Source organism: Geotrypetes seraphini, chromosome 7 (genome assembly GCF_902459505.1).
Source record: "Geotrypetes seraphini chromosome 7, aGeoSer1.1, whole genome shotgun sequence".
In the NCBI taxonomy this organism is placed as follows: Eukaryota; Metazoa; Chordata; class Amphibia; order Gymnophiona; family Dermophiidae; genus Geotrypetes; species Geotrypetes seraphini.
The window spans coordinates 28,965,909-28,991,941 of NC_047090.1; the positions used below are offsets into that span (position 1 = coordinate 28,965,909).

At 45.6% G+C, this 26,033-nt stretch overlaps 1 protein-coding gene across 7 annotated transcripts in view; it reads right to left on the minus strand.

Moving 5' to 3' along the window:
• Nucleotides 1-293: 293 nt before the first annotated feature.
• Nucleotides 294-26,033, minus strand: part of VEZT (vezatin, adherens junctions transmembrane protein) — a 105,952-nt gene continuing 80,212 nt past the window's right edge. For all 7 annotated transcript variants that reach the window (XM_033953305.1, XM_033953299.1, XM_033953298.1 and 4 more), the window contains 2 exons: nt 9,329-9,536; nt 294-1,738 (listed from right to left, as the gene is read on the minus strand). In XM_033953305.1, coding sequence (XP_033809196.1) covers nt 1,200-1,738; nt 9,329-9,536 — 747 coding nt within the window. In that variant the 3' untranslated portion in view covers nt 294-1,199. The remainder of the gene's footprint in view (nt 1,739-9,328; nt 9,537-26,033) is intronic.

Sequence of the window (26,033 nt, forward strand, 5' to 3'; positions counted from 1 at the left end):
ATGGCAGGCCTGCCCCTCCCCGGTGTATCATCTGGGGAGGGGTTTAAGACTCTGATTGGCCCAGAAGCATAAGGCCCCACCCATAGGAGGGGCCTTATACAGCCTGGGCCAATCAGAGCCTCAAGCCCTTCCACAGGCTTTGGGCTTGACAAGTACAAGCAAGATATTCAATCTCAGTCGTAATTAGTTCATCTATTCCAGACCAATATGACAAATAATGTGACTACACAAAAACACTAGAAGAGGACTTTGGAACTAACAGAACAACGGCCAGAGACTCAAAAATTAAAATTCTTTTACATTTTTTATTTAGATCTACACTTTCAACTCAAGAGGGACACAAATGACCAAGATTATTAATCTATAGGCAGCAAAGGTAATGTGAATATGACAAAAGGGCCTATACAACACTTATTTTCACTTCCTACACAGCATAATGGGTATAATCAACATACGGTTACCATGGCAATCATTAAGAAAACGTGGGGATTTGAGAGAAACAAAGATGTCTTAATGTAAAACAAAACCCACACACGTTTACTAGAGTGCAGTAACATTTTGCAGTTACCATGCATTAACTGCCAAAATTATTGTGTGGTAACTGCAGATGTCAAGACGTCAGGGGCGTTCCCAGCAGTTGTCCATTCACATAATGCAGATAAATATTTTTTTAATGCATGTTAATTGCACTGCAGATAACGCCACCCCAAAATGAGCCATATTACCTAACGGTATTAACAGTTAACACACAGTTACCATCTTGTGTTAATGGTAGATCACCAGACCCTGCTCATTCTCCACCTTGCTCTGCGTTGGCCGTTAACATGGAAATCACTGTGTGTTAACTGCTAAGTTGCTGTATTAACCTTTAGCGCTCTGCCCACATTAACTGTTAGCACATAGCTGGTGCAGCCTAGTAATTAGGGCCCGTAATAAATAACACAAAATAATCTCAAAGACACATAGGTAATGCTGACAGAGGAATTCAGAAGATATTCTGTTTGGTACAACCTTATAACCTTTTGTTGTTGTCCTCTAGGTATAATCAGATGAAACTGGAAGCCTCCACGGAAGAAAGCAATGTACAGTGGGCAGGTACCAATTTGAATTGCACCTTTGGGTATGTGCACCTGTATCTCTGTCTCCACAGGCCTCTTGCTACCCTTTATGGATAAGCAGCAATTGCTCATTACAGAGGTTTATAACTCCTCGTTACCCGTATGGCTATCCTCATCCTTACCCTCCTCCACATGATTTTCATTGCCTTGCATCTCCTCCTCATCCTCCTCGGAATCCCCAAAAGTCTGTTCCTTCATGGAAGCGAACGTGAGGGATCTTGCGGCAACCTCTGCGGCCAGTCCAGAGCTGAAGCCTGAGGAGAGTTGGAGCCGCACGAGCTTCTCTTTGAAGGAGGACTGCAGGGTCCCTCCGAGGACAGCTTCAGAGATCTTTGTTCCTTCTCCACTAGCCTGCTCAGAGTTCCCCTCGCTCTCAAGCTGGTAATATGTGCTTTCCTCGTGCTTTGGGGAAACCCTACTGTCAGCAGAAACCTCTGCATTTCCAGATACAGTAGTGTCCTCAGTTTCATATTCAGTCCACAGTCTTGCATTAGCTGTGGCTTGGGTCTTTTCTTGAAGGGCATCATGAACGTCCTTAGGCTCTGTGATTTCTGCACCAATAGCTGTAGGTGGCTTTAGGCTGCCTTCCAATTCTGCAGGAGATGATGCTTTCATCATGGCTAGGAAAGAAAAAGAGAACATTACTAGCAGGACACAAATCTGTAATTTAGCAGTGCCATAGCAAGGGTGGGAGGTGCACCCCTCCCCCTGCCCCCTTCCCTTCCCCCATACCTGTTTTGCTCCACGGTGCAAGCAGCATCTCTAACTTGCTGCTTGTACCAATGTCGACTCTCCCTCCGACATCACTTCCTAGTCGTGGGACCCGGAAGTAACGTCAGGGGGGAAATCCGAGCCCGGCGTGAGCAGCAGGTTGGAGCTACTGCCCTCCGACGAAGAGCGTTGGCGGGGAATTGAAGGTGTGCACACGGTAGGGGAGGAGTGGGAAGGAGCGGTGGGCGTAGAGGAGGAGAAATGCCAGCGAGATGGCATCTGGGGCAGTCCACCCAACCCCACCACCCATTACTACGCCCCTGAGTGCTGAGTTTCCATGAGAGTTTTAAATATTTGACAGCTGCAATTCATGCCAGCAACAAAATCTATATAAACTGAAATCCATGTTTTATGAAAAGGGCTTCATTCCTCAAATATTTGGGTTGGGTTTTTTTTTTACATTTTCAGCATAATTCTGTGTGTTACATAAAATAAAATTACACTGGCGGTCAGAAGGCAGAAGACAGACTAGTTCTCCCTGTCTATAAACAGGAATTAGGAAAAGAGATAATGTAGCAAGAGCTGATGGTTAGAGCAGTGGACACATGACTAACATGGGATCATCTGGCATATGCTAGAGCCTGCCAAGAATTTAAAGGCCCCTTTTACTAAAATGTAGTAAGCCCTAATGCGTGTTTAGCACAAGCTACTACAAAACGTGTTAAAGAATTCTCTGGTATTTTGCCTGCTTGTGAGTGCTAACTCGTGCGCTAGCTAATTTTTGGAAATGTTCTTGGAGGGGGCATGCCATAGGTAGAGAAAGGTTGTGGAAGCTGTCAGCCTAGAGGCCTATGGGAAATTATATCAATCTGACCCTGGCATGGGAAGGCAGATAGACCCTTAGTGCAGGGAGACTGTGTTAAGTATCCCTGATATGTTTACATCCTTACATTTTACGAAACTGACAGAAGCCTTACCCAGCTAACACATTTATGTGAGCGTATACTAAGGCTCAAATTTTATAAACGGTGCCGGTAGGCGCAAAATGCCATCTAAAAGTACATTTAAAACAAATTTCAAGGTGCCTAAAAAATAGCGCCAGAATCCTGCCTACAGAGGCGCTTTATGATGCCCAATGCCACTGTAGGCGTGGCTAACGCTGGAAGTGGCGTTAGGTTCTGTAGAGCGCTTCCGTGCGAGTCACGTCAAAGGTAGGTGCCTTGAAAACCCTGGCCTACATTTTTGGCGCCTACCTTTCCTGAAGACGTGATTCTATAGATGGTGCTGTCGCATGATTGACACTTGATCAGCGGCCACTGACAACGGTGCCACTTATAGAATCCGGGCCTAGTAGAATTAATACAAGAGTGCTTTACTGCCTCCTAAATACACACGTACATGGAAAACATGCAGACATACACCACAACTCTATCCCTGCTCCGAGACAGACGTACCTATACTCTAGAACAGGGGTAGGCAATTCTGGTCCTCGAGAGCCACAGGCAGGCCAGGTTTTCAGGATCTCCACCATGAATATGTATGAGATGGATTTGTATACACTGCCTCCTTGAGATGCAAATCTATCTCATGCATATTTATTGTGGATATCCTGAAAACATGACCTGCCTGTGGCTCTCGAGGACTAGAATTGCCTACCCCTGATCTAGAAAGTACACGGATAAGGTGCACACAGCCATCATAACTGTCCTGCTCCGAGGCAGAGTGTAAGTGTGTAATTTTTACAGAGGAAATTCACGCCCGTCTCAAAGCCAGTGTTGTACTAAGTACTAGGTCAAAGTTAAAAATATTGTATTTTTTGCACTATCAGGTACAGCTAGGTTTAGAGGAGGAAAACAAGAAAAAAACCCATTCTGAACTAAATTGTGTACTATTTAATAAAATATACAAGGCTCTGCACCCAGCCCCCCTCACTCCCTGCCAGGCACTGCACCATGTTCCACCGCCCTGCCCTATCCCCCCTCTGGTGGTCTAGTGGTAGGCCGGGACAGGGTACAAAGCAGCTCTAGTGGCAAGCATGCAGGCAGACAGCCCTCCCCCCAGTACCTTTTTTTAATTCTGGCGGTCCAGCGCTGTATTGGTAGGAGCTTTCCATGCTCCTGCCCATCCCTTGCTGGCCGGCTGCCTCCTCATCTTTTGCGGCCAGCTTTTCATGCTCCTGCTTGGCCCCGCACTGCTCCCTGAATGGCTGCCGTCAGTTCTTGTGAGTCGCATGAAAAACTTGCTCCTTCCTTGTCCGCCGCTGGCCGCAAAAGATGAGAAGGCAGCTGGCCAGCAAGGGAGGGGCAGGAATGCGGAAAGCTGGGGAGAGGGGGTTATATTCACTCCATAAGACGCACTTTTATTTCCACCCACTTTTTGGGGGAAAAAAAGTGCATCTTATGGAGCGAAAAATACGGTAAATGTATATTTTATTATTTAAGTAAAAGTACAGTGAAGAACATACAATATTAAAATATTTACTTCCATGAAAACAGTGGCATAGTGAGGAGCAGTGGCGCCCTTCCCCTACCCTCTTCTCCACTTCCCCATCTCCATCTGCTTCTCCCCTGTCCCCTCCTGCTGCGCGCGCGCACACTCTTCCCCATACGTCTTTGACGTTCGTGGCGCGAGCAGCAATCCCTATCTGCTTCTTCCACCAGCAGCAGCTCTTCCTCTGTCACTTCCTAGGTGCAGGACCAGGAAGCAACATCAGAGGACGAGCCAACGCTGGCGCAAGCAGCAGGCTGGGGTTGCTGCTCACTCCGCGGACGTTAAAGAGATCTGGGGGAAAGGAAGGGGCATGGGGAAGGAGTAGGGGAGGATGGGTGCTCCCCCTACCCCTGCCTTATTATGCCACTGCATGAAAGTAAAAAAGTTCTTGCCTAATATAATATTTTTTGAGCAAAAAGTTAAAGTGCTAGAACGTCAATGTCTGTTCACCACAAATTGCCACTACCAAACTACACTCTCTAAAGTTTTTCAGCACAGCAAACATATAACCCATGCCACGTGTGCAAGGCCCCTCGCAAGCACGAGTGTTTGTTAAAGAGGTTTCCTGCAAACAACCCAGGTGCAGCACATTAATCGTTATCCCTAAGAAAATCACTTCGAGGTAAGAAAAAGCCTCAGAGCCCCTCCTCCACCAACCAAACAACAAAAGTCATGAAAAAGTGGACACTATCACAGGATAAAGTTAAATCATTGGCATAAAAAACCTCCTCGTTTGATATTTCATTAGGAAAAAAGCCTTGTGCAATGCAAACCTTTAAGGTATCTGAAGGAAACCACCAAATAACAATACTGTAAACCAGTATAACTTAAACGAAGAGATACTCATCTGGAGACCAAGGTTGAAAGCATATCACACATCGGCGATGGCCAAAAACTGCCACCAGCTTCTGCTTCTTCTCTTCCAACTTGTCACTGTTCTGTTTGGCTGGAGACCAAACAGAACAGTTCAAATACTGGTAACTCCACTGTTCTTTACAGGCTATAGTCACTGAACAACAAAATTTAAGATGAGATGATTTACTGTTTGCGTGATGAGGATTACAAAAGCAAAATCCGGTTCTACTTGGTTCGCTGAGAAATTGTCATTTACATCTACTATAAATTTTATTGTATATCGTTTAAAACTCACTTTGCAGTCACTCCAGGTTATATAGCATAAATTCTCCACAGAGACAACTTTTAATTCAAGGCAAAACCATCCTTTTCATTTTCCTGACATTAAAAATATACCAGAATTTATAATTCAACCTGGGTTTATCAAGCGGCTAAACCATGGAAAACAATGCTTATTCAGCAAATTAACTTTTAAGAGTTTTTTAAAAAAGATCTGAAGACCTACCTTTTTGAGGAATTTGTAATTAAGAAGTTATGATTGTAGGATAACCAATTCACAATATTTGTATTGACTTGTTTGTTTTATGTAAAGCGCTGTGAGCTTCCTTCAGGTACTGGCGGTATATAAATAAAGATTGTATTGTATTGTATTTCTGCTTTTACTTTTAACTTCTAATGTACTGTAACTAAGTAGTAAAAACTGGTGAAATTATTACAGTGGTACCTTGGTTTACGAGCATAATTCGTTCCAGAAGCATGCTCATAATCCAAAGCGCTCGTATATCAAAGCAACTTTCCCCATAGGAGATAATGGAAACTCAGTTGATTCGTTCCACATCATTCATAGAAACATAGAAACATAGAAATAGACGGCAGATAAGGGCCCACGGCCCATCTAGTCTGCCCACCTTAATGTCCCTCCCCTACCTTTGCCCTGTGAAGAGATCCCATGTGCCGATCCCATTTGGCCTTAAAATCAGGCACGCTGCTGGCCTCAATCACCTGTAGTGGAAGACTATTCCAGCGATCAACCACTCTTTCAGTGAAAAAGAATTTCCTGGTGTCACCTCGTAGTTTCCCGCCCCTGATTTTCAACGGATGCCCTCTTGTTGTCGTGGGACCCTTGAAAAAGAAGATATCTTCCTCCGCCTCGATGCGGCCCGTAAGATACTTGAACGTCTCGATCATGTCCCCCCTCTCTCTGCGCTCCTCGAGCGAGTATAGCTGTAATTTGTCAAGCCGTTTTTCGTAAGGTAGATCCTTGAGTCCCGAGACCATCCGGGTGGCCATTCTTTGCACCGACTCCAGTCTCAGCACATCCTTGCGATAATGCGGCCTCCAGAATTGCACACAGTATTCCAGGTGGGGCCTCACCATGGATCTATACAATGGCATAATGACTTCCGCCTTATGACTGACGACATTCCTCACTCTTGCTTTAATGGTGCGTCTTGGGTACGTCCAATTTCACCCCCCAGCTTAGAATTATACTGTTCCAGTAAAACGAAACAGGGAGCATCCCTGTCGGGATTTTTTAATATGACTGTTACTTTGTTGATCTAGGACAGGACAATAAAGCGGCGTGGGAGCGGCACAGATCGCCTCGTTTAACTTACTTTATTAGCCATTCTCTCACGCACTGTTTCAGTCCTGCATTCCCTCTCCTTCAGAACAGGATCCATTCGCCGCCAGCGGCTGGGGAACAAGAAGCCGGCCCCAGTCAGTCTTCTTCCCGGCTGGAAGGTACATCGGTCCGGCGCCCCCTTCCCGGATCCCTGAGCTGATTGAGTGCCACTTTCAACCCACGTCAGATGAAACACTTGGGATTGGCTGTTGCTCGCTGCTGGCTTCTCTTGGGTTGGCCGCATGTGGGGCTTGGTTGAACGGGATTGGCTGTTGCTCGTTGCTGGCTTCTCTTGGGTTGGGCGCGCATGGTGCTTAGTTTAACGGTGTGGTGGAGGAGCAGAACATGCCTCGCTTCAGCTCTGAGCATGTTGCCGGGATCGTGGGGCGGCAGGGTTGGAAAATCAACTTAAGCTGCAGGTAAATTTTGCTCGTTTTGCAAGATAGCACTCGGTTTGCGAGTTACAAATTGCTGGAGTGTTTTGCTCCTCTTGCAAAACACTCGCAAACCGCGTTACTCGCAAACCGAGGTTTGACTGTACTTCAGTAAAAGTAGCAAATGTTACAAGCAAAAGTAACAAAAATCTTTGACTTAAATTAGTAACTAGTTGCATTTCGTTTCTATACAACACTGCTCAGAGCAGGGACAGAGTTGTGATGTCTGTCTGCATGTTTGTATAAATGTGCATTTGATAGCGTTCGTGCAAATATTTACACCTCTCTCAGAGCAGTTACTGTCTGCACATGATCCGTATTTTATCATTTGCACACCTACATTGCAACTCTGTCTCTGCTCTGCCCAGGCTGTGTCCCGTGTCACGCCTACATAAAAGCAGGAGCTAGGCTGCTGTGCGCTTCCTTTTGATGCATGCATATACTGGAAGAGGGTCTGCTTTAGTTTCACGCTTCCGCCCTCACCCCACAACCTTCTCCTTTGTGAATAGGTGGTACTTGGAGAGATGCTGGAGGAGATGGGGCTGGGCCAAAAGCTACCCAGTTTGCAGCAGTCTCTGATACCTGAAAGTAAGATTGGAGGAGGTGGTGGAAAGAACAGCCCAAATCACAAAGCAGGGCGCCCTGAGAGGTTTATTTGGGGGGTGCCTGGAAGGTAGGAGGAGAAAGAGGAGGGAGGAGAAAATTACTATTTCCCCTTTTTCTAATTCCTGTCCGCCTGTTTCTTGAAAAGGGGGGGAGGGGGAGCTAGTGCAGAATACAGGGACTTCCTAAGTAACGGGTCAGAAGCAGCTTCAAAATTTAGCGCTGGATACAACTTCCTAGGCTGACTGTGGGCAAATAAGCATCTGACTACCTTAACCTTGGTGGCAGAAGTTACCAAGTTACCCAATGGCGTAGTAAGGGAGGGGAGGGTGGACTGCCCTGGGTGCTGTCTTGGTGGGGGCGCCGGCACCTCTCCTGCCCCCTCCCCCATGAAACACTTGTGCCCTCCCTTTCCTGCCCTCCCCCTACCTCTTTGAATCTTGATCAGCGCAACTACTCTGGCCTGCTGCTTGCGCCGGCCTGGCTCCCTCTGAAATAACTTCCGGGTCGCAGGGCCAGGAAGTGGCATCAGAGGGAAAGCCAATGCCAGCGCGAGTAGGTCGGAGAAGCTGAGGTACAGGGGTGAGAAGGGAGGGTGTGGGATGGGGCCGGCATTGGGGAGGGTTGCCACTGCTCCGGGCTACACCACTGCGGATCATTCATACAGAACACAACAGTTAGATTGATCTACGGATTGGAGAAATACGATCATGTTACGTTACTTTATTGCAAATTGCATTGGTTGCCTGTGGAAGCTCGGGTATTGTTCAAGTTGGGCTGTTTTTGTTACAAGGTTTTGTATGGTGCAGCCCCTACTTATCTGGCTAATAGTTTTTCCATAGCTACGCACAAATGCAGTAGAAAAACTCACGCTCTGTTCAATTTCCCTTCTGTAAAAGGTTGTAAAAGCAAGAAATTCCTAAATCACTCTTTAGCATCTCAGGCAGCTTCTCATGAAAAAGAATTTCGATCGCTGTTGCTCACAGCTGTTTCTTACAGACATTTTAGGAAACAGCTAAAAACCTATCTTTTCTCCAAATACCTGACTAGCTGACTCATTCCAATATACGATTGTTTAACGTTTATAATCTTTTGTAAACCGCGTAGAACTTTTTGGTAACACGGTCTATAAGTATAATGTTATGCTATGTTCCCTGCAGCATTTTTGGGAAGCATTACCCTTCTTGCCTCTGCTCCCCCCCAAAAACTAGGCCATACTAGAGATTGAGGAGGATCGCCCGAGGCCCTGTCCGCAGTGTAGTTTATAAAACTAGAAGGCCTGAAAGAAGAAATGTATTAACCATAGTCATAAGAACATAAAAAATGTTCTTATGTTCTGTCATGTGAACAAGTTTAGCAGTTCTGAGAATTTACAGCTGGATTGGGAGGGTCTCAAGAAGCGTGTTATTTAAATCGAGTAAGCATGTGCAGGGCGTCACCCTACATGAACACCCCAGGGGGGCCATAGGAAACAGACACACATTGATGCTTACCATGCTCACTAAAGAGCAGCTGCTTCCACTTCTGTCGCTCCTCCTCAGAGGCCTTAAACCCCAACACAGACTTCAGCTCCTGTAGCACTCTCTTGGACTCCTCCCGCTCCCGTTTCTGCCTCTCTTTATCCTCTCGTGACCAGAAGCAAAACTCATCCTTTCTGAACTCCTGCTCAAGATCTGTGCCTTCAACACAGGCTTCCAGTTCCTGAAAAGTAAACCTACGTCATTTGTCATGTTCACGCCTGTCGTTACCTCGGCTGCCCACTCAGGGTTAAGGGACGCTACTTGAACCCCCACCTGTACCTGAACACATGCCCTTATACTGGCAACTAGAGAGTGACACGGGGACAAACTTCCCCATCCCCACAGGAACTCAATGTCCCCGTTCCGTCCCCATGAGTTTTGTCACCGCGCCTGTCCTATTCCTATAAGCTTTGCCTTAACCGCACAAGCCTCGAGCACTTATGATTTTAAAGGGTTTGAGGCTTCTGCAAATGAGCATGGAGTTTGCAGGAATGGGGCAGGGACAGGAAAAGAACTCACGGTGACGGGAAAATGAGTTCCCACGGGGACGGGGAAAACTTTGTCCCCTTGTCATTCTCTACTGGCAACCACCTGCCAATCAAAACAGTGCCCCATGCCTCTCAACAAGTACCCCAACTCTACAAGGTATTCCCTGGTAACTTCTAGGGACACTGGGAGCCCTACAAAACCTGAAAACCTAGAAATTTACCTACAGACCAATTACAAAATAAAATACTGGGATCGTTGATCAGTTACAGACACAACGCTAATGAACTATAAAGTAGAGAATGACACGGCGAAAAAATTCTGTCCCCTTCACCAGACCACCATTCCCTTTACCGCCCCGTCGCCGAACCCGCCGTCCCTTTCACCGCCCCGTCCCCGCAGCATCCACCCTTCCCTCTCGCCACCTCACCGCCCTTCATCGGCCCGAGAATCTCCTGCCCTCCCCCTTACCTTTGTGGTGTAAAAACACTTAAGGGAGGGAAGGCGCGCGATCACCGATCGTGCATGCAGCCCCTTCCCTCCCTCCCTCCGGAGAAATCTATTTCCCTCCCCCTTACCTTCGTGGCGCTTTAGAAAAGAAACTTACTGAAGCTGACGAAGCCTGGTTGTGCCGCCCTGCAGTCGCGTGTGTGGGCGGAAGCTTCTCCTCTAACGCAACCGGAAGTTGCGTCAGAGGAGAAGCTTCCGCCCACACACACGCGACCACAGGCAGGCAGGCTTCGCCAGCTTCAGTAAGTTTCTTTACTAAAGTGCCGCGAAGGTAAGGGGGAGGGAGGGAGGGAGATAGATTTCACTGGAGGTAGGGAGAAGGCTGCATGCGATCGGTGACCGCGTGCCTTCCCTCCTTAATTGCGGGGACAAAGCCATTCACCGCTCCATGGGTCGGTGGATGGCCTTGTCCCCGTGCCCGCAGTGAACACTTTTTCCCCCCACCCACCATTTCGGCGGGTTACCCGCGGCTAGCTGCGGGTAACTACCACCGTGTCATTCTCTACTATAAAGTTTATTAAAAGAGAGTTGAAAACAGAACAAGAAAAATAAGAATTCTGCAAACATACATTCATACAGATTATCACTATCTACACTGTTTCACAATACACAGCCCTGGGAGGTTCAGGAGCGCTTGTTCTCTCTGCTTGGGAGCAGGGCTCTGATACAGATCTGTTTCCTCTGTATTCCCAAGGCAAGGCTTAAGTGATAAGAGCAAACTCTTCTGGAGTGATCCATTCCAGAGCTGGTACTGTACAACCAGTAACAGCCCTGGGCACTGGCTTTCTGACCAATCACAATACAGAATGTTGGTGCCTTGCAGCTCCCAGGGGACACAAGGAAACATGCTGTCTAAACTTCACTCTAGAGTTAATGTTGCAGGGAATATATACAGAGATGCCAAGTCACCTAGCACCAGGCTGCAGATTTTGGGACAGTCATGGATTTCTGCCCACCCCCATCATGGTGCATTATGGGACTTGCAGAATTGATTTTTTTTTTTTTTTTGGGGGGGGACAGCATAAAGTGCGACAGATCTCACCCCATTTTGGAATGTAAGTTCAAAACCAGGACTGGCCAAAAAGCCTCCAGCCTGGAACTGAGTAATTCAGCATCTCTGGGTATATCAGCTCCTACAGGGCAGCCTAAGGGAAAAGATTTAGGCTGCCTCTTGCCTATTAAGTCAGAGATTACAAGAGAAAGGAAGTCTGGGAAAACAAAAGGATCCCCAAGCATATACACAGTACTCCCATATTGCCACAATCTATTCTTTTTTCCTTTCATCATCAGAACTATTAATAGATGGAGCTGGATGCTCAGTTTAATGACACTGCATAAGGCGGCTAAAAAAAAAAAAAGGATTTTCAGATTCAGACAATGTTATTGGCATGACAGTTCTACATGTGTTACATTTCAGTAAGATGAACCTCTGCAGTTATGACTGGATGAGCTCAAGTGTGCTTGTATCTGTACAAGATTAATGTTTCCGGAGCCTAAACATCTGATACAAATATTGAATTTTTTTTCATCCTTTTTCTATACTTGTCTTTAAATCCACGAGTACATATCTGTACTACTTGAAAATTATTTAAACATTTCTTCATTTAAAAAAAAGTACAATGGAAACTATCCCGCGGTTTAACACACTCTCACTACCACTGGCCACTCCTTGATATGATAAAGAACACACTTATTCCCCCATTGCCCCAGATACATTAGATAGATTGTGAGCCCACCGGGACAGACAGGGAAAAATGTTTGAGTTCCTGAATAAATTCATGTAAACTGTTCTGAGCTCCCCTGGGAGAACAGTATAGAAAATAAAATAAATAAATAGTGTGAAAAGCTTCAGCCTCTGATAACCAGAGCTGGTATTGTGACATCACAATGCCTCATTCTACCAATGCCTAAGAGTCAACCTCATGAGTGATGTCACAATGGCTTGATTATCACTTCTACTACGTTTTGATTTCTAGAGTGGTGCAGTGGTTAAAGCTACAGCCTCAGCACCCTGAGGTTGTGGGTTCAAATTCATGCTGTTCCTTGTGACCCTGGGCAAGTCACTTAATCCCCCCATTGCCCCAGGTACATTAGATAGATTGTGAACCCACCGAGACAGACAGGGAAAAATGCTCGAGTTCCTGAATAAAGTCATGTAAACCGTTCTGAGAGAACAATATAGAAGATTAAATAAATTGTAACAATGATGCGACACGAGTCATGTTTTGCCTCAGGAGTTAATACTTTCTGAAGGGTATAACAGCGGGATCTGGATAGCCCCCACTACTGCCCATACCCCCCTTCCTTGTATCCTGTCCCAATAACTGAGAGACCACACACATAATTTGGAATATAACTGCAGCTCAATTTATTAATCAAAAACAGCAAATAAATTAATTTGCATATATTAACATCCTCAACATGTTAAACTTCAATATAACAACAACTGCAAGCTCCTCCCGAGCTACCCGGAGTAACCATCAATAATTGCCCCCGACCCCACCATAAACAGCAAGAGTCTGAGGGGTGGCATGACCTCATGCCCCTTTAACTGGGTTAGTAGACCCCACGGCTCCCCGCCGGCCCACCGCTCATCGCCGGATGAGCCCCAGCACCCAGTAGCTCGGGAGATCCGCCAACCCGAGCTACCAAGGCCTCCATAATGGGCGGGGGAAAAAAGCCGCCCTGGAGGACCCTGAAAAAGCCGAGTTCTCCACGGCTTTAAAACCTTCCCCGTGCCGCCCACGCTTCTTACACCCAATCCAGCACCAGCTTATTGGCGCGAACCCCCGCCCCCACTATTTTCTAACTCTTCCTATTTCTATCCCTCCCCTCTGCTAACCTAACTCAAGGGCGACATAGGGGCTCCCAGCCCCATGTTACACTTCGCCCATAGAGACGGGCTCTCGGGCTACTCTTTACTGTAATGAACTTGCACTCTAATGCAACACAGCAGGAATGCATACTATAGCGTCCATTTGGTGCCATTTTCAATGTATTCCCGATAAAGAATTCCTGCTGTGTTTTATTAGAATGCCAAAGTCATTGCAGTAATACCCTTCGGCAAATATTGACTCCTAATGCAGGCCAGTCGGCCGAAATACGACTTGTGTCAAGTCACTGTTGCAACACTGTTGGTCAAATAAAGCTTAGTTTCGTGGACAATATCAGTGTCTGTTTTGGTGGCTGTCTACTCTGTTGTTTGGCGGTGCCATAATTTCCTACACCATCATGCTACATACATATATGAGGACTGAATGAATATCTCTGCATTCTCTTATCTTTCACATGAAATGATAATAATAATAATAATAACTTTATTCTTCTATACCGCCACAATCTTGTGACTTCTAGGCGGTTTACAATCGAGCTAGACATTCAGTGAGTTACAATGTGCAGATAGTCAGAGGAAATACAGAGTACATAAACATTAAGGAAGCAAAATTATAGATATATAAATTTGTTGAGCGAGAGTATACGGTATACAGATTGGAAGAAATGTCCAAGTGGGCCTGTTAGGGGAAGGCCGTGCAATTCAAAAAAAATACAGCGAAAATTACGATATGATAACAGTAACAATTTATATATATCATAGAGCCATGAAGTTTTAGGCGGACTTAAGAGGGAAGAGCAGGTCAGTTGTTTAGGTATTTCAGGAACAGGTGTGTTTTTAGGCGCTTCCTAAATTCCTCGTAGGTAGTGGGCGAAAGCAGTTGATCTAGGTCTTTACCCCCCCCTCCAAAAAAAAACAAAAACAAAAAAGGGCAAAATGAAAATAAAAGGGAAGGCTAGTGTGTTTCTTGGGTAGGCTAGAAATGAAGAGGTGTGATCTGTCGCATCCCAGCAAGGATTGTTGCTCTCATAGCTTAGCTGGATAGTCAGGGGTTAAATAGGTGTATCTGCAAAAAGCTCATGGTTCTGCTGGAGCTGGCTTCGAATGAGCTGAAAACAGTTCACTTGTGCTCACAATCACTCTGTCCATTTCTTGGGCATGCAGTGGAATTTTGGTCTTTTCTCTTGGGTGTCTCTGATCTCAGTGACCTCATGCTCTTTGATCAATTACATCACACAGCAGCCAACGCGGAGCAAGAAAATTATGCTCGGTGTGCTCTCATCATCCTTCCCTTTTGAACATCTGTTTATAGTAAGGTTCACTTTGAAATTGCAGCCCAGATTTCAGCTGTATCTTTTTTAACATGCATATTTTCTCCTGTCCCTAAGGATGGTGAACGGACCAGAAGTACGGAAAGTTAAAGGGTGAATGAAGCTTTTCAGCTGCTATCCAGCAGCTACTCTGAAGTCAGGGGCAAAAACAGCTTTAAAATTCCAAATCACGGAAGTTCAGAAGGTCAGAGAACTCCTTGAAATCCTATTCTTGTATTTTTTTTTAAAAAAAAAAATCCTATTCTCGGCATTCAAAATTATGAATGAGATCAAAAGGGGCGGAGCTTGGCCATGAGTGAAGTTGGTAGAATAATCTCACTGCTCTTCCCTGCCTCACATACTTGAACATTCTGAATTCTGAAAATTATGAATGAGATCAAAAGCCTGAGATTGTGCACTCATCTCAAGTTGGGCAGGGCTGAAAATGAAGCAAGTGAGGCAAAAGAATGAATGTTTGTGTCTTATTTAATGTCCAGCTTAATGCAAAAGGGTCAAAGCGGCTTACAGAAATCAAATCAAATTGAAAGGAACACCAATAAGAAAAGATATTACAATCAAACGAGAAACACTCATATAATAAAAAATAAAACAATATACAAATAAACAATTTTAAACATAGTTAATAAGAACATAAGAATAGTCTTATTGGGTCAGACCAATGGTCCATCAAACCCAATAGCAACATTCCATTAAGAACCCTAAAGAATAGCAAGATTCTGGAATCCCAAAGAGCAACATAAGATTCCAGAACCCCAAAGAGTAGCAACATTCCATTCAGAGCCCTAAAGAATAGCAAGATTCTGGAATCCCAAAGAGCAACATAAGATTCCGGAACCCCAAAGAGTAGCAACATTCCATTCAGAACCCTAAAGAATAGCAAGATTCTGGAACCCCAAAGAGCAACATAAGATTCCGGAACCCCAAAGAGTAGCAACATTCCATTCAGAACCCTAAAGAATAGCAAGATTCTGGAACCCCAAAGAGCAACATAAGATTCCGGAACCCCAAAGAGCAACATAAGATTCCGGAACCCCAAAGAGTAGCAACATTCCATTCAGAACCCTAAAGAATAGCAAGATTCTGGAATCCCAAAGAGCAACATAAGATTCCGGAACCCCAAAGAGTAGCAACATTCCATTCAGAACCCTAAAGAATAGCAAGATTCTGGAATCCCAAAGAGCAACATAAGATTCCGGAACCCCAAAGAGCAACATAAGATTCCGGAACCCCAAAGAGTAGCAACATTCAATTCAGAACCCTAAAGAATAGCAAGCTTCTGGAATCCCAAAGAGCAACATAAGATTCCGGAACCCCAAAGAGTAGCAACATTCCATTCAGAACCCTAAAGAATAGCAAGATTCTGGAATCCCAAAGAGCAACATAAGATTCCGGAACCCCAAAGAGTAGCAACATTCCATTCAGAACCCTAAATAATAGCAAGATTCTGGAATCCCAAAGAGCAACATAAGATTCCGGAACCCCAAAGAGTAGCAACATTCCATTCAGAACCCTAAAGTATAGCAAGATTCTGGAATCCCAAAGAGCAACATAAGATTCCGGAACCCCAAAGAGCAACATAAGATTCTGGAACCCCAAAGAGTAGCAAAATTCAATTCAGAACCCTAAAGAATAGCAAGATTCTGGAATCCCAAAGAGCAACATAAGATTCCGGAACCCCAAAGAGAAGCAACATTCCATTCAGAACCCTAAAGAATAGCAAGATTCTGGAATTCCAAAGAGCAACATAAGATTCCGGAACCCCAAAGAGCAACATAAGATTCCGGAACCCCAAAGAGTAGCAACATTCAATTCAGAACCCTAAAGAATAGCAAGCTTCTGGAATCCCAAAGAGCAACATAAGATTCCGGAACCCCAAAGAGTAGCAACATTCCATTCAGAACCCTAAAGAATAGCAAGATTCTGGAATCCCAAAGAGCAACATAAGATTCCGGAACCCCAAAGATTAGCAACATTCCATTCAGAACCCTAAATAATAGCAAGATTCTGGAATCCCAAAGAGCAACATAAGATTCCGGAACCCCAAAGAGTAGCAACATTCCATTCAGAACCCTAAAGTATAGCAAGATTCTGGAATCCCAAAGAGCAACATAAGATTCCGGAACCCCAAAGAGCAACATAAGATTCTGGAACCCCAAAGAGTAGCAAAATTCAATTCAGAACCCTAAAGAATAGCAAGATTCTGGAATCCCAAAGAGCAACATAAGATTCCGGAACCCCAAAGAGTAGCAACATTCCATTCAGAACCCTAAAGAATAGCAAGATTCTGGAATTCCAAAGAGCAACATAAGATTCCGGAACCCCAAAGAGCAACATAAGATTCTGAAACCCCAAAGAGTAGCAAAATTCAATTCAGAACCTTAAAGAATAGCAAGATTCTGGAATCCCAAAGAGCAACATAAGATTCCGGAACCCCAAAGAGTAGCAACATTCCATTCAGAACCCTAAAGTATAGCAAGATTCTGGAATCCCAAAGAGCAATATAAGATTCCAGAACCCCAAAGAGTAGCAACATTCCATTCAGAACCCTAAAGAATAGCAAGATTCTGGAATTCCAAAGAGCAACATAAGATTCCGGAACCCCAAAGAGCAACATAAGATTCCGGAACCCCAAAGAGTAGCAACATTCCATTCAGGATCCTAAAGAATAGCAAGATTCTGGAATCCCAAAGAGCAACATAAGATTCCGGAATCCCAAAGAGTAGCAACATTCCATGCTACTGAGCCAAGGCAAGCAGTGGCTTCCCCTATGTCTTTCTCACTAGCAGACTCTGCCTTGAATTTCATTTCAGATTACCCAGAAAGATTAAAAGCTTTCTGAAAAACAGATAAGCCTTTAAAACTGATTTAAACTTTGAAGAAGACTGCTCAGCTCGAATAAAAGGCGGAAGATTATTCCAAAACCATGGAGAAATAAAAAAGTATGCTAAAGAGCGCGTAGTAACATAGCAGATGCCCAACCTGATTCAATCTAAAAAAAAAATTTTTCTTTTTCTTAGCTATTTCTGGGCAAGAATCCAAAGCTGTGCTTAGGTTCCAACTACAGAAGTCTCTGTCAAAGCTCACTCCAGCCCATCTACACCATCCCGGCCATTGACGCCCTCCCCAGCCCATCCTCAACCAAACAGCCATATACAGACACAGACCATGCAAGTCTGCCCAGTACTGCCTTAGTTCTTCACTATTTACTATTTTCTGATTCTAGATCCTGTGTTCATCCCACGCTTTTTTGAACTCTGTCACCGTTTTCCTCTCCACCACCTCTCTCGGGATTGCGTAGATTCGTAGTGGGCCATACTCGGGGAAGGAAGAACAAGTCTGTTGGAATGAAGTGTATAAGGTGCAGTAGCAGAGGCTAAATAAAGAAAAGGATCTGGGTGTCACTGTAGACCAGGGGTGCCCAATACATCGATCACGATCGACCAGTAGCTCAGGAAGGCAACGTGAGTCAATCGCTAGACTTGTGTTGCCGTCCTGATCTACCGGGCCGATCAGCCTTCTTCTGTATTCTCCCTAGGGCCCAGCTGTCATCTTCTGCTGCCGTCACTGCTGAAAATAAAAAAAAAACCCGGCTTGGAGATTTCAGCCCGTAGCGAACTTATGCTCCGGGCTCTAACGTGTGGGTGCTGGCTTCTCTTCTCTTCCCTCTGAAACCAGAAGTTATGTCCGGGGGGGGGGGGGGGGGGGAGAAGGGAAGCCGGCACGCACATGTTGAGAGCCCTGAAGCAAGCATTTGCTACGGGCTAAGGCGAGAGACAGGTTAATGAAGCATTTCTTCTTCTTGCTGCCGGGTCCTGCCTACTTTCTTTTCCGCGAAGGCAGGACCCAGCAGCATTTCCTCCAGTAGGTCGATCACGATGCTGGTCGGCTGAAGCAGGGAGAGCTTGGGGCGGCCTGTTATTGGTGGCGGTTTGGGTCTTGGTTCCCGATGGCAGTTTGGGTCCTGGTCCCCGATGGAGTGACAGTGGCTTGGGGGAGGGCAGGGAGAAAGAAAGAAAAAGGGCAGGCAGGGAGACAGAAGGAAAGAAGAGAAACAGAAAAAAAAGAAAGGGAGGCAGAGAGAAAGAAAGGGCAGGGAGAGAGGAATGAGCTGAAGAGCCCTGACCGTTTTAGTCTTTCCTCATAGGAGTTCCATCCCCTTTATTATCCTGGTCACTATTCTTTGAACTTTTTATAGTGCCACTATATCTTTTTTGAGATAAGGAGACCAGAATTGAATGAAATACTCCAGCTGAGTTCACACCATGGATGATACAGAGACATTATAACATTCTTAGTCTTGTTAACCATCCTTTTTAAAATAAGTCCTAGCATCTTGTTTGCTTTTTTGGCCGCCACCACACATTAAGCAAAAGGTTTCATCTGAGGCTGAGGGGAGATATGATTGAAGTCTACAAAATCCCGAGTAGTGTAGAATGGGTACAAATGGATCGATTTTTCACTCCGTCAAAAATTACAGACTAGGGAGACACTCAATGAAGTTACAGAGTAATATTTTTAAAACCAATATGAGGAAACATTTTTTCACCCAGAGAATAGTTAAGCTCTGGAATGCATTGCCAGAGGATGTGGTAAGAGTGGTTAATGTAACTGGTTAAATAAAAAAAAGGTTTGGACAAGTTCCTGGAGGAAAAGTCCATAAACTGCCGTTAGACAGACATGGGAGAAATCACTGCTTACACTGGATTGGTGGTATGGAATGCTGCTACTATTTGGGCTTTTGACAGGTACTTGTGACTTGGATTGGCCTCCGTAAAGATGGGATACTGGGCTAGACAGACCACTGGTCTGATCCAGTAAAGCTATTCTTGTGTTCTTAAGGGTTGAGAATCCCAGCTCTAGACACATAATTGTCCAACTGATAGACTCAATACAAAGAGTTGATGCTTCACTGTTTAGGCAATTTAGATAGAATTTGTTATCTTGTTTATACACATGAACATGAAGGAAGTTACACCAGCATTGACCAGAAATAGAACTGAGATAGGGCTTTGTGCTGTTTCTGGAATAAACCCTTCTTAAGATGCCACAGACTCCCTCAAGGAGCTGAAACATACTGAGCACTGATTCAATGGAAATTCTCTGTTTTTATTGGATAAAGGTTGCAGTGACATTTGAGGCTTATAACTTATCTTTACCACTCACTTAACAAACAAAGATTCCTTGTGGTTTTAGTGAATTGAGGGTTCTCAGGGCAGGGGGGAAAGGAGGGAGGGATCAATCAGCACTGAATTGGTTTTACCGTTTTGGGTTTGTATAGGGCGCAAAGAATTTATGTTGGTGTTCATTTGGTTACACAGAGCCTGTTTGCTGGAAAAAGGTGTGATTCTACCTGATTGGGGAGGGGAAGGTGTTTCACTACCGTATTGCATTTTTCCAGTATTCTCACTTACTTGACTGCTGTGATAGGTGGAAGTGAGAAAGAAATACAGTGGTTCCTTGGTTTACGAGCATAATTCGTTCCAGAAGCATGCTCGTAATCCAAAGTGCTCGTATATCAAAGCAACTTTCCCCTTAGCAAGTAATGGAAACTTGGACAATTCGTTCCACATCCCCAAAATAGGCCTATGTTGCAAATAAAAGCGCACCCTCCCCTGCAAACTTTCAGTATCTATTGCAGTACCCCCCCCCACCCATACCGGAGAACACAGCATCAGCCGCTGGCCCCCGAACAGCTTTCCCTCCTCCATCTGTGCACTATTGCTCAAGAAAGCCTTCCTCTATCTCCAGCCCGCCTCTTTTTCTCCTCTCTAAGCACAAACCAGCCCCCTTGCTGCCAACCCTGGCTCTGATGCCAAGCTTAACCCACAACTCTAGAAAGAATATCAGCCACACTTACCCCCGGTAGCTGCCTGCGCTCATGCAGTGGGCGGCTGGTTTCTCCCCTCCACATTTAAGCGCTGCCAACATTCAAATCTGGTGTGCAAAATTAATGAGGGCGACATCAGGAGAAGCACTCCAATAGCAGGAGTTGTATTAGGCGGGGGAAGCTTCTGTGCTTCTCTCCAACTTCCGGATAACACGTTTTTGGAGAAGCAAGCCCAGTGCACCGAGCCGCGTCCGTGAAGCGGGCCAATGGGAGAGAGGCCAGAAGTGAGTTGGGAGGGGATCTAGGAATCGCAACCGGCATGCTGCAGCTGAAGAATGTGGAAAGCAGCCCCGCAGCCCCGCTGCCAACTGAAGTCGATGTCGTGGAGGTGCCCTTTACTCCCCTCGGTCCCTCAGCTCCACCCTATGGCCCTTAAACAGCCACGACCTGATCCTGCAGTACTTCCTGTTCCAGGTGCGTACTGCTCTCTGCCGCAAGCCTCCTGCTCCTTTCGTCCGGTGCCGGTGTCCGCTAGAGGTAAGGGTTAGGGGGTGGGAGTGAAGCCGATTCTCAGGGTGGACTCGCTCGCTGATCGAATCAATGCTCGTTTTGCGAGTTAAAATTTGTTCAAGTGTTTTGCTCGTCATTCAAAACACTCGCAAACCGCATTACTCGCAAACCGAGGTTTGACTGTACTTTACATAAATATTTAACAGAAAGAAATATTTAACATAAATATTTAATAGAACCCAACCCCACCTACACAGAGATTATAATAATCTTGGATCGGCATCATATACTCACAGGAATACAGGGATTCTGGCATGTAATATATAAAACGCTTCATAATAAAATCCCTCTTTATAATATATTAATTCATATAATGCACCATAATAAGGTGAAGACAATTACGATGCCAATGAACTGCACGGATTCAGATTTAGTTAAGCTGGCATACATTCCTGCCAATATTCACACTCTTCAATGCAAACCCAGGATGCTAGGGGGTCTCAGGACCAGGTGTGGTAGCCTTGCTTCTTATCAGACTCTCATCCTGGTGAGCAGTCCTCTTGGCTTCTACTGCGTTTAGTCACTTCCTGTATCCGTGGCTGAATCACTCTGGACCAGATAAGGACTTGAATGAACTGCAAGGGGGCTGTCAAGACACCAGGGAAGGACCCACATGTGTTTGTGACAAAGTCCTCGGGGGGAGGGGGGGATTTCTACTCAGGCACAGCTGCATATTTTTAAAACCTAGCCACTTCTTGCATTTTCTAGGTCTTCAGTCCTGGAGTTTATAATTATAAAGTACGACTCGCATCTTCTGAAACAAATTACCTTTTAACAGCTGGGAAATGGATCTCTAGGGTGGTTGTGAAATAGAACATCAAATATTACACCTCCTAGCTCCATCAGTAAATCAAATAGTCTTGTCAGAGTTGGCACTGAGGTGGTTAGCAGTTAGCTCCCTGGAGAAATGGAAGGAGGGTGGGTGAGACACCAGGGGGCCCTGAGGCATTCCTGGTGCTACTCTTGTCACACAGAACGCTCTGCACTCCCTACTCTACAGCTGACCCTAAAAGCAACACTTACCAATCTTTGGGTGGCTAAGACCCCAATTTGAATGCTGCCAAAAGCGTGCATCCTGGTGGGCACAGGAGGACAATAACATTCTATGTACTAGTGCTGCCCGATTCAGGGAAAAATTTTTCAATTCAATTTGCTTTTCCTGCCCAATCAGGAGTTTTTTCCAAATGTCCTGGTGGGTTTATTTTGTAGCCTCTTCACTCACCCCACCCCGGCGCTGTGGTGTAAACAAAATAAACAAAAAGACTTTTCCTCTCTTTGTTAGGTCCTAGTTCATGCTCACTAACATCAGCTCTGGCAGGATACACATTTCAAATCTGACATATTATAATCATAAAATAGAAAAAAATAATTTTATTTTCTATCTTTTGTTGTCTGGTCATTTTATTATTCAAATTAAGTTGGTCCCAGGCTCTGGTTTCTGTTTGTCTTCTGTTAACTCGCTCACCAGGGTCTCCTGCTCACTTGATGTTTTCTTCGTTCTCTATGCTCACCATCCATCTTCCATCTCTTTACCTTCCCGTCCACTGCCATATCCAACATTTCTTTCCCACTGTCTACCATCTCTCTCTCCCTGCCTTGTGCCCTGGGTAAAACCTCTCTATTCCCCTCCATGCAGCATCTCTCCCTTCCTCCCCTCCATTATAACGTGAAATATTTATTTTTTTTTCCCCATGCACCAACTCACCCTGCCCTCCACCCTATGTCCAACATTTTTCCCTCTCTTCTCCATGCATATCTCCCTCCCCTCCACCATATACAGGATTTCTCCCTCTTACCCCTTTCTACTTCTCTGTTGCACTCCCTTCCTCTCCGCCACCCCATGTCCAACAATTCTTCCTCTCTCCTCTCCCCCATGTGCAGCAGCTTTCCATCCCTCCTATTCCCTGATGTGGCAGCTTTCCATCCCTACCTCCCATCCCCCTGTATGGCACTTCCCGATCGACCCCTCCCCCCCAACCCCCACCATGAGAACTGACCTCGTCGGGTCTCCTAAAGCAGCACAGTGGTGGATGGCAGCAGAGGCAGGCTCTGAACAGACTCTTTGTGGCCTGCCTGCCAGGGCTTTCCTCTGCCGTGTCATCAGTGACGCAGCAGAGAGAAGGCCCCAGCAGGGCAGGTCACGAGCAACCTGTCCAGAGCCTGCCTCTGCTGGTCTTCCACCACCGCCGCTGCTGCTGTTGTTTTAGGAGGCCCTGGAGGTATGTCAGGTCTCACCGGGTAGGAGAGTTGTTCACTGAATCGGTATGTCTGATTTTGGGGGAAAATGAATCGAAGTGAATCGGTGAATCGATTCGAATCAGGCAGAACTACTATGTACCCTTGCCCGGATTAGGACTCCAACCCAAGGTTTGTGATTCACAATTTGGGAAGTTCTGCCCTAAAGCTTTACTTTCCAGGATACAGTTTCAAATCAGGTTACAGTGAAGGTCTGGATCTTGTATCCTGCCTTACAAAGTTCCCCCAACTTGATTCCTGAAGTGAGCACAGGATGTGTGTTCACCAAGAAACGTTCTCTCTAGCGCCCTACTCACCACTTTCTTTCAGAGAGGTGTGGCAGCAAGCAAAGAGTATAAAATCCAGAAGACATTTCCAAAATAGTGCTCAAAGACTACATTTATGCAATTAGAATTAGTTATCCTGTGCATCATTCATTTTAAATTATGTAATACATCCTGTCTATAGAGGTTAGGCAGCTTATGACATCACAAGACGGCATGGCTGGCTCAACTTATGGACCAGGTGAGGCTCTGGCCCAGGGCACCAGTGATAAAGGGTTTCAAAATTCCAGTCTGGCATCTCCCTTTCTCTTCCTTCCTCTCTGTGAGAGGAGGAGGACAGATGCCAGATTGGATTTAGGATTTTGGTGTCTTTATAACCAGCAGTGTGTGTGTGTGTGGGGGCGGGGTGGAATTACTGGATTATGGGTTGGGGGGGAGGCACTGATGCAAAATTTGGTTTAGGGTGCAACAGTCCTTTGAGCTGGCCCTACTTGATGGAGAGGCTTTCCTGCCGTTTCAGCTGTAAGTCATTGTATCTTGCCTTGGGTGAACTTTCTTTCAAAAACGTGAGTAGTAAATTGTAATAATATTCTGAAGTAATAGAGGGTAAAGCAATTTGCCCAAGGTCCCTGGAACATCAGTGGATGAGGTGAGAACTCAACCCTTCTCTAAATCAGTAAGCTCCCCCTCCAATCTCAGCATAATGTAAAGATAAAACTTCCATTAGCATAATCTCACAGACCAGCAAAATCTCAGCACAAACTACCATGAAGATGTTAACATAACACATTCCAATGAGACAAAGTCATTATAGAAACATTAGTCTTATAGCCCGTTACATTAACGGGTGCTGGAATATATGTGTGTGTATCTGTCTTTATTTTTTTTTCTCTCGCCTAAGCCGCTTTCTGTATTTCTGTCTGTCTTTCTTTTTTTTTTTTTTTCCTTGGCTGTCCACTACCACCCCTTGTCTGCTCCTCCTGTCCATTCTCCCTTCCTTTTACCTCCCCTGTGTCCTTCACCACCACATCACTGCTCACCTTATCCAGCAGCAGCCCATCTCCCTTTGTTTTACCTCCCCCTGTCCATCATCACCTCCTTCCTGCTCCCCCTGTCCAGCAGTAGGCCTGCGTTCATTTTTCTGTCCCCCCCTGTCCATCAGCATCTTTTCCCCTGTCTATCAACCCCTTTTCTGCCCCTCCATTTCCATGTGCTGCAGCATTTCCCTCCCACCCCACTTCCCTGTGCAGTATTTTCCTCCTCCCCATACCTTCCTCCTTAACTCCATGCCCTATCATTCTCTCCCCTTCTGCTCCCTTTCCTCCTTCACGTTTTAAGGGTCTAAACTTGCTATAGTTTCCTCCATTTAAAAAACAATATGCAAGGCGAGCTTTGAAATGACTCCAACTGAACCTGTAAAGTGAACTTACTTGTCTTCAGCTTTTGCTGTATTGTTGAGTTTATGTGAGGTCTTTTTCTCTATCTGTTTATAGTTTTCTGTATTTTTCCCACAATAGAAGGGGATAGAGTTTTTTTATATACTATATATTTTGATATTTACTATCCCACCTGGTGTTAAATAACATGTATTACAGAACTCATGCTCTCAGTATGATGCCGTCCGGGTTTGGCCGCCAGCCGCTGCAGCCGACATCCGCCTTGGGCCACCGCCAGCCGCCAGCCGCCGCAGCCGACATCCGCCTCGGGGGGAGGGAGAGAGAGCTTAGGGCGGCCAGCAGCCGCCGTGGCCGACATCCGCCTCGGGCCACCGACAGCCGCCGCGGCCGACATCCGCCTCGATGGGGAGGGAAAGAGAGAGAGAGCTTCGCGTGCATGCGCATTCCTACCAGCGGTGCCCTACAGCTCACAGAAAACGGGCGCACGCAGGTGGGAGTGCGCATGTGCGGCTTAGCGTTTTATTATATTAGATGAAGGCAGAAAAAGGCCAAATGGCCCATCCAATCTCTTCCTCTCCCTATAGGCTAAGGCTCTTTACACCTGCATTGTGAGGTCATAGAGCATTATTGTTATAAGCTAAGGCTCTTAACAGTTGCATTATAAGGTCATAGAGCTTTATGATTATAGAAACATGATAGTAACACAGTAAATGACGGCAGATAAAGCACAGTTACTTACCGTAACAGGTGTTATCCAAGGACAGCAGGCAGATATTCTCAACATAGGGTGACATCAACCACGGAGCCCTGATGTGGACAGCTTCACAAGCAGACCTGCTTGAAGAACTTTTGGAAAGTTCGTGACTGCCGCACTGCGCATGCGCGAGTGCCTTCCCGCCCGATGTAAGGCACGGACACTTGTCTCCTCAACTCAGATAGCTAGCTAAGAAGCCAACCAGGGGAGGTGGGTGGGTTGTGAGAATATTTGCCTGCTGTCCCTGGATAACACCTGTTACGTTAAGTTACTGTGCTTTATCCCAGGACAAGCAGGCAGCATATTCTCAACATATGGGTGACCTCCAAGCTAACCAGAATGGGATGGTGGGAGTGTTGGCAATTCAGGAGAATAAATTTTGTAATACTGCCTGGCCAAAGTGGCCATCCCATGTGGAAAAAGAATCCAGACAATGAGAGGTGAATGTATG